The sequence below is a fragment of the Vipera berus genome (genome assembly GCF_964194415.1).
Source record: "Vipera berus genome assembly, chromosome: 2".
NCBI lineage: Eukaryota > Metazoa > Chordata > Lepidosauria > Squamata > Viperidae > Vipera > Vipera berus.
In genome coordinates this window covers 278,270,082-278,279,410 of record NC_138203.1, presented here as the reverse complement: position 1 = coordinate 278,279,410, position 9,329 = coordinate 278,270,082, and the positions used below count along the sequence as shown (strand labels likewise).

Below are 9,329 nucleotides of genomic sequence, written 5' to 3'. Positions count from 1 at the left end.
CATTCATTCATTTATTTAACTAATTTATTTGCCACCCGTCTTGCGACAAAACAACTGGGCTGGCTTAGCTCTTGACAACCGTGGCAAGAAAAGTCGTACCACGGGGCAAAACTCACTGAACAACAGTCTTGTTTAGCGACAGTAATCTGGGTGCTCCGTTGCGGTCGCAAGCCGAGGGCCCAGCTGCATTCGCTTCCAGCTTCACAGAGCGTGGCTGAAGTTTCTTCCTGTGATGCCGTAACAACGGCGTCTCTCTCTGCCCAAAATCTTCCCCACCTACGAAACCCTGATAAGGCTTCTCTCTAGCCGTGTGGATTCTCCGGTGCCTCAGCAACGTCTCCCGTTGACTGAAGCTTTTCGGGCAAGTGGGACACGCGTACGGTTTCTCCCCGGTGTGGACTCTTTCGTGTCGAATCAGCTTGGCTTTCTCGCTGAAGCTTCTGCCACACTGCGAGCAGCTGTGCGGCCTTTCCCCGGTGTGGGTCTTCTGGTGTGCGACGAGGTTTCTTTTTCTGCGGAATTTCTTCCGGCATAAACGACACTCGTAAGCCGCCTCTCCGCCTTGCATTACGCGATGCCGGCTTGGCTGAATCCACTCACGGAAGCGTCTCCCACACGCGCCGCGTGCGCCCGACCCCTCCCCCGTGTCCATTGCTTGGTGCGTAAAGCTTTTCTCGCAGCCGGGATAGCTGAGAGGTGTTATCTCCTTCGGGCAGACGTTCTGGTGCGCCTTCGGTTTGATGTCGGTGTGGATCATCTGATGCTGTACCGCCGGCAGCTGATAGTGGAATTGTTCCCCGCATTCGGGACGTGAATGTTTTTGCTCGCTTATGTGAGTTAGATGCTGGTTAAGGGTCTGGCCCTCTTTCCAAAGCCACCTCCTTGGCAGCGTTCTCCCCTCTGGGTTTTCTAAATCGGCGTTCCCTTTCTGGGAAAGTGGCTTCACCAATCCTTCCCCACACGGCCTTTGTGTTTCGTGGGCTGCCTCCAGTTCAGGGCTGCCTGGTTGGAGCGTCTCTTCCTTGATCTCGATTCCAGTGACGTGATCTGAGAGAAGAGGAAAGAAATTGAAAGCAAGCAGAGAAGGAGAGAAGAGAAAATACAGCTAATCCTCAGCGTCATTAACACAGGCAGTCCTTGACTTAGATCACAAATTCAGCCCAAAATTCCCGTTGCTAAACGGGACGGTTGTTACATGAATGAATTTTCGCCCCATTTTGCGACCTTTCCTGCCACAGTTGTTAACTGCATCACTACGGTTGTTAAATTAGAGACACGGTTGTTATGTGAATCTGGCTCTCCCCCCCCCCCCAAAAAAAATATCGACTTTGCTTGTCAGAATGTCGCAAAAGGCGATCACATAATCCTGGGACCCTGCAACGGTCGTAAATATGAGTCTGAATTTTGGTCACGTGAGCATGGGCATGCTATGACGGTCATAACGGTGAAAAAAAAAGTCATGTTGCTTTTTTCCAGCACCGTTGTAGCATCAAATGGTCACTAAATGAACTGTTGTAAGTCGAGGACTACACGTAGAGTGGTACCTTGCTACTGGAACTTAATTAGTTCTGGAAGGCACGACTGGCACCCAAAATTACAAGTGCCAAACCAACCAGGGGGGACCCTTTGTTTTGGCTGGGAAATAAATTCTGTCCTTTTTCCTATATCGGTGACCTTCCCAGCATGGCCAACTTCCTGTCCGCCCTCTGCAGCCATCCCCCTCTTCCTTTTTAGAATCATTTAGAATTGAATAGAGCTGGAAGGGACCTTGGAGGTCTTCTAGTCCAGCCCCCTGCTCAAACAGGAGAACCTATACAATAATTTTATTTTTATTTTATTTTATTTTAATTCCATTTATATCCCGCCCTTCTCCGAAGACTCAGGGCGGCTTACAAGCTTAGCAGTAGCCTTCATTCTATGTATATGCCTGCTTATTAGGGCTTTCACACACACCCCAAGTGGCATTATTACAAAGTCAGCTTAATTGCCCCCAACAATCTGGGTCCTCATTTTACCTACCTCGGAAGGATGGAAGGCTGAGTCAACCTTGAGCCTGGTGGGACTCGAACCTGCACTAATTGCAGGCAGCTGGTGTTACTTAAGGAGGCATTAGCCCACTGCTCCACCAAGGCTAATAATAATAATAATAATAATAATAATAATAATAATAATAATAATAATAATAATAATAATAATAATAATAAGAAGAAGAAGAAGAAGAAGAAGAAGAAGAAGAAGAAGAAGAAGAAGAAGAAGAAGAAGAAGAAGAAGAAGAAGAAGAAGAAGAAGAAGAAGTTGGAAGGGACCTTGGAGGTCATCTAGTCCAACCCCCTGCTCAGGCAGGAAACCCTCTACCATTTAAGACAAATGGCTGTCCAGTCTCTTCTTGAAAACTTCCAGTGTTGGAGCATTCACCGCTTCTGGAGGCAGGTGGTTCCACTGGTTAATTGTTCCAACTGTCAGGAAGTTTCTCCTTAGTTCTAGGTTGCTTCTCTCCTTGACTAGTTCCCAACCGTTGCTTCTTGTCCTGCTTTCAGGTGCTTTGGAGAATAGCTTGACTCCCTCTTCTTTGGGGCAGCCCCTGAGATATTGGAACACTGCTATCATGTCACCCCTCACCCTTCTCTTCCTTAAACTACACATACCCAATTCCAGCAACCGTTCCCTATATGTTTTAGCCTCCAGTCCCCCAATCATCTTTGTTGCTCTTCTCTGTACCCTTTCTAGAGTCTCAACATCTTTTTTACATCGTGGTGACCAAAACTGGATGCAGTATTCCAGGTGTATACCATCTCAGACAAGTGACTGTCTAGCGCCTCTTCTTAAAAATCTCCAGGGATGGAGCGCCCACAATTTCTGGAGGCAAAGCTGTTCCACTGGTTGATTGTCCTCACTGTTAGGAGGTTTCTCCTTAATTCCAGGTTGCTTCTCTCCTTGATCAAACTGATCCTTTGTTTCTCGTCCTGCCCTCTGGTGCTTTGGAGAATAATGTGACCCCCCTTCTTCTTTGTGGCAGCTCCACAAATACTGGAACACTGCTGTCATGTCGCCCCTATTTCTCCTTTTGCAGCAGGCTGAATTACCAAAGAAACTACGAATATCAGGACAATAATTTTGCATCAAAATAACGTCGAGGAGCACATTCAATGAGTTTTGAAGCTGTTGAATACTGAGGTACCACTGTAAGAGATTAATAACAGGTGCCGCCAACACACACACACACACACACACACACACGGCCGCTTATCTGACTGCCTTCTTCCCCATCTTTCCGATAGGGCTGAGTATTTGTACTTTTATAGGGTTTTATTTGTGTTGTGTGTAGGTTTTGTACAGTTGTATTTTGTGAAAGCTATAATTCGCCCAGAGTTGGCCGGTGGTAAGATGGGCGGCCAATGAATTGAATAAATAAATAAGCAAATCAAGCTTAAAACTACAATAGGGACCAGAGTTTTCACTGTTAAGTCACTGCTGTCATACGTCGAGTTACCACGTTGACTGGTAACTTGGCTTTACGACCAGTTTTACCATGAATCGTAAAGTGAGTCACCACGTCGGTTAAGCCAGTCCACCTTCCCCAAGGGATGGGTTTCTCCAGAAACCAAACTAGCAAAAAAAAAAAAACAACCACCCACCCCCAAATCACGAGCAGGTGACTTCAGGATGCTCAACTTGTCATAAATGCAAGCCTGTTGCCAAGCAACCGAATCACACTCAGCTGAGCAGCTGATGGGGTGGGTGGGGGTTGATCGTGCAACAGTTTGCAATGGCCATAAGTGCTTTTACAGGTCATATAAAGCATCCTTTCTGATGACTTCAGACTGTCAAAAAACATGGTCGTAAGCTGAGGACTACCGGTATATGAAAATTATAAACTGTAGAGAGAAAAGAAGGTGAACTTAATAAGAGATTGGCAGTGAGGGGGGAAAAAACACACTTTTAAGTCCGAAAATATGCCGAAGAAGTTCAGAGAGACAGATCCCTAATTCGCATAAGTATAAGAAGGAGGAGTACTGCACAATTAGACTTAAAAGATTACAACTCGACTTACAATCACAACTGAGCTCAAAATTTCCATGGCTAAGCAAGGCAGTGAGCATGACTTTTTTTATTTTATTGCTACAGAGTGCAGAGAAGAGCAACAAAGATGATCAGGGGACTGGAGGCTAAAGGATACAAGGAACGATTGCTGGAATTGTGTATGTCTAGTTTAAGGGACAGAGTGGCTCAGTGGGTTAGGACACTGAGCTTGTTGATCAGATGGTCGGCAGTTTGGCGGGTCAAATCCTGAGTGCCGCGTAACAGAGTGAGCGCCTGTTACTGGTCCCAGCTTCTGCCAACCTAGCAGTTCGGAAGCACGTAAAAATGCAAGTAGAAAAATAGGGACCACTCCGGTGGGAAGGTAACAGCGTTCCGTGCGCCTTTGGTGTCTAGTCGTGTCGGCCACATGACCACGGAGACGTCCTCGGACAAGCGCTGGCTCTTCGGCTTTGAAACGGAGATGAGCACCGGCCCCTAGAGTTGGAAACGACTAGCACGCAAGTGCGGGGGAACCTTTACCTTTTACCTTTAGTTTAATGAAGAGAAGGGCGAGGGGTGACATGATAGCAGAGTTCCAGTATCTCAGGGGTTGCCACAAAGAAGAGGGAGTCAAGCTGTTCTCCAAACCACCTGAAGGCAGGACAAGAAGCAATGGATGGGAACTAACCAAAGAGAGAAGCAACCTAGAACTGAGGAGAAATTTCCTGACAGAGCAATTAACCAGTGGAACAATGACTGGATAGTCACTGATCTGAAATGGCATAGGTTTTCCTGCTTGGCCAGGGGGCTGGACTAGAAGACCTCCAAGGTCCCTTCTGACTCTGTTATTCTGATTCTGGCTTCCGCCACTGACTTTGCTTGTCAGAATCCGGCTGGGAAAGTCACAAATGGTGATCATATGACACCCAAATCCGTAGCTGCCAGTTGCCAAATGCCTAACTTTTGATTACGTGACCATGGGGACTGCTGCAACAATACAGGCAGTCCTTGACTTAACGACCACACGGAGCCCCACATTCATGCTGCTGAGTGAAACATTTGTTAAGAGAGTTTTGTCCCATTTTGCAACTTTCTTTGACACTGTTAAGTGAACCACTGCAATTGTTAAGTTAGTAACACGGTCGTTAAGTGAGAAAGTCACAAAAGGGGATCGCACGACACCGGGACACTGCGACCGTCATAAAAATATGAACCCGTGGCCCCAGCATCTGAGTTTTGATCCCGTGACCATGAGGATGCTGCAACCCTCATTAAGTGTGAAAAATGGGCATAAAGTCACTTTTTTTCCTGCGCCGTTTGTAGGTCTGAAAGGTCAGTAAACGTGGTTGTAAGTCGAGGACTTCCTGTATGCTGTTATAGCTACTAACTAGTTTTAGCCTCCCCGTGGACTTGAATCTCAGCCTGGTGTGCTTGATGGGGCTGATTAAATTTGCAGATTTTAAAAGGGACTCTTTGTTAGGCATATGGTGTTAGCCTACAATGTTGGGTTGAAAATATATTAACCATAATGTTATGACTTTAAGAAGTTAATTGGCCAATGGGTGTGTAAGTGTTCTCATGGCCATAAGAGGAAGCTAGGAACGTAGCTTCTCTCTCTCTCTGAACTCACTGCTCTCTACTATTACTGTTTTTGCTCTACTGTTGGTTTACTACTGTTGTAAACCTGAACTGTGTATTGACCTCTGGACCGGTAAGAAGACTTTGTAGTTTGGATTACTCTTTGGACTGTTGCTATTGTTTATGACCTGGACTGTTTATTTTTGACTGTGCATTTTTTTGTTTTTACACCACCTCAAAGTAAAATACTTTTTGCTTTTACAACTCAGTGTACTCCTGTGTGTGACTCTTACTGCTCTCAGTACCCTTCCTTGTCTGTGCAACTCTTTGGTAGCACAAGGAGACCTCTGCACAACAAATTCCTGAACACTCTTGTTCTGAGGCTGTGCCACGGAACACCCCCGCCACAGCACTGTTGCAACATCAACAACAGGTAAGATGTGCAAATAACCGCCTTACAAAAAGGCCACGGCGCAAGCCCACACAACAGTTGAGACGGAATTTACACCACAGCCAAGCAACACGTGCCCTGTGGCTGCGTTCTCCTGCGACTCTGCTCGAGAAAGTGACGAGCTTGCTACGAGGAGGGGCAGCCAAATGGGCAATGCCAGCCACCCCGTGCTGGACAATACGCAAGATCTCGTGAAAGGATTTCATTTAGACGTTCCTTCAGTGGTTCCGTGAAATTCCTGATCACCGGCAGCGTGATTCACACGCCCAGACAAGGCCAGCCGAAGACCTGGAGGATTCGGAGTCCAATTTCAAAAGGGTCGGCTGTTCCCCCCACCCCACCCCACCCCCCGGCTTGGTGTCGTCTGAAAACGTGGCGAGTTTCCCTTCTATCCCTTCATCTGGATCGTTTCATGAAAACACTGAAGAATGCAGGGTGGTCCTCAACTTGCAACCGCGATGGAGCCCCCAAATTTGTTTTTTGCTAAGTGAGACGTTGGTTAAACGAGCTTTGCCCCAGTTTACCACTTTCCTTCTCACATTCGTTAAGCGATTCTGGTTTGCCCGTGGACTTTGCTGGCCAGAAGGCCGCAAAAAGGGGATCACATGACACACACACACCCCGGGACACTGCGACCGTCATAAATGTGAACCAGCTGTCAAGCATCCGAATGTATTTTTTATGTGCCCTGTTCACCGCCCTGAGTCCTTCGGGAGAAGGGTGGTATACAAATATAATAAATGAAATGAAATGAAATGTAAATCACATGACCCATGGGGATGCTACAACGGTCGTTAAGTGTGAAAAATGGTTATAAGGTCACTTTTTTTCCAGTGCTGATATAACTTAGAACGGTCATTAAGCGAACCGTTGTACGTCGAGGACTATTTGTACAAACAAACAAGTCTTTTTCTCTCTTTTCTTCCAGGTGCGAGACAGGTAGTCCTCGACTTACAACAGCTCATTTGGTGACCATTCCAAGTTACAACAGGACTGGAGAAAGTGGCTTACGACCGTTTTTCACACGGAGGCCCATTCCAGCATCCCCACACGGTCACGTGATCAAAATTCAGGGGACTGGTAACGGAGTCATATTTATGACGGATCCAGTGTCCCGGCGTCACGTGATCCACTTCGGCGACCTTCTGACCAGCAAAGTCAATGGGGAAGCCAGATTCACTTAACAACCGTGTTACTAACTTAACAACTGCAGCGATTCACTTATCAATGGGGGCGAGAAAGGGCGTAACATGGAGCAAAATGTTTCACTTAGCAACAGCAATGAGGTCCATAAGTTGAGGACTCTCTGTAATGGAAAGGGATTCTTTACTTACCCAAAAATCTTCCCTTTTCACGACCGTCTTGCAGGATCTCTTTGTAAAAAGCTTTGGGGGCTGGGCCCAATGAGGAGCTTTCTTCCTCAGTGAAATGCACAGCCAGATCAAAGTCCACCGACTCCTGAACAGAGAAGAAGCTCAAATTGTGATTATTTTATCTGCATCCCTCCCCCGCCCTCCCCGTACTATTTTTACAAATAGCTTAAGGCAGTGAACATCTCCAGCACACTTTCCTCCTCTTATTTTCCCCACAACGACAACCCTCTGAGGTGGGATGGGCTTCGAGGCAGTGACTGGCCCAGAGTTGGCATTTGTGGCTAAGGGAGGAATTGAACTCGTGGCTTCCCACTTTCTAGTCTGATGCCTTAACCATTAGACCAGGGGTAGGCCACCTTGGCTCTTTGATGACTCGTGGACTTCAACTCCCAGAATTCCTGAGCCAGCCGTGCTGAGGGGTAAGGGAGAGGTTTCCAAGCTGAGCCATGCTGGCTCAGGAATTCTGGGAGTTGAAGTCCACGAGTCATCAAAGAGCCAAGGAGGCCTACCCCTGGCGTAGGCCGCTTTATGACTCGTGGACTTCAACTCCCAGAATTCCTCAGCCAGCCACACTGAGGGGAAAAGGGAGAGGTTTCCAAGCTGAGCCGCGCTGGCTCAGGAATTCTGGGAGTTGAAGTCCACGAGTCATAAAAGAGGCAAGGTGGCCTACCCCAAACTGGCTTTCTAGATTTGATCATTAAACACTGAAGCCGCATTAGATTTGCAAGCTGATCTCAAGAAATTCAGTTTTTACTGCTTCACCTGACAATCCACAGGGCAGGAATCTTCCCAGTAGAAAAACAGGGCAGAAGACAAGTACATAAAGTGAGTTCTTCCTGAAGAATTCTAGATCTAGAAATGACCTCAAAGGTCATCTAGTCTAACCCCTGCTCAGTGCAGGATCTTCTAAGTCTTTTGGACCAACAGATAATAATAATAATAATAATAATAATAATAATAATAATAATAATAATAATAATAATAATAATAATAATAGATGATGAAGAAGAAGAAGAAGAAGAAGAAGAAGAAGAAGAAGAAGAAGAAGAAGAAGAAGAAGAAGAAGAAGAAGAAGAAGTAGTAGTAGTTGTTGTTGGAAGGGACCTTCGAGGTCATCTAGTCCAACCCCCTGCTAAGGCAGGAAATCCTATACCATTTCAGACAAATGGCTGTCCAGTCTCTTCTTAAAAACTTCCAGTGTTGGAGCATTCACAGCTTCTGGAGGCAGGTGGTTCCACTGGTTAATTGTTCTAACTGTCGGGAAATTTCTCCTTAGTTCTAGGTTGCTTCTCTCCTTGACTAGTTTCCATCCGTTGCTTCTTGTCCTGCTTTCAGGTGCTTTGGAGAATAGCTTGACTCCCTCTTCTTTGTGGTAGCCCCTGAGATATTGGAAGACTGCTATCATGTCACCCCTCACCCTTCTCTTCATTAAACTACACATACCCAATTCCAGCAACCGTCCCCTATAAGTTTTAGCCTCCAGTCCCCCAATCATCTTTGTTGCTCTTCTCTGTACTCTTTCTAGAGTCTCGACATCTTTTTTACATCGTGATGACCAAAACTGGATGCAGTATTCCAGGTGTGGCCTTACCAAGGCATTGTAAAGTGGTATTAGTACTTCACGCGATCTTGATTCTATCCCTCTGTTGATGCAGCCTAGCACTGTGTTGGCTTTTTTGGCAGCTGCAGCACACGGCTGGCTCATATTGAAGTGATTGTCCACTAGGACTCCAAGATCCCTCTCACAGTTACTACTGTTGAGCAAGGTACCACCTATACTATACCTGTGCATTTGATTTTTCCTGCCTAAATGTAGAACCTTACTTTTTTCACCATTGAATTTCATTTTGTTAGTGCCCAGTGTTCGAGTCTGTCCAGATCCTTCTGTATCTTAAGCCTATCTTCTG

General features: G+C 46.3%; 1 protein-coding gene across 2 annotated transcripts in view; it reads right to left on the bottom strand.

Moving 5' to 3' along the window:
* Positions 1 to 9,329, bottom strand: part of LOC308664164 (uncharacterized protein) — a 35,801-nt gene continuing 26,472 nt past the window's right edge. Inside the window, exons 5-7 of one of the 2 annotated variants that reach the window (XM_081321184.1) lie at positions 7,384 to 7,507; positions 4,568 to 4,671; positions 813 to 1,047 (exon numbers count right to left, since the gene is read on the bottom strand). In XM_081321184.1, coding sequence (XP_081177310.1) covers positions 943 to 1,047; positions 4,568 to 4,671; positions 7,384 to 7,507 — 333 coding nt within the window. In that variant the 3' untranslated portion in view covers positions 813 to 942. Of the gene's footprint in view, positions 1,048 to 4,567; positions 4,672 to 7,383; positions 7,508 to 9,329 lie in introns of both variants that reach the window. The other variant, XM_081321183.1, reaches the window with a different exon arrangement.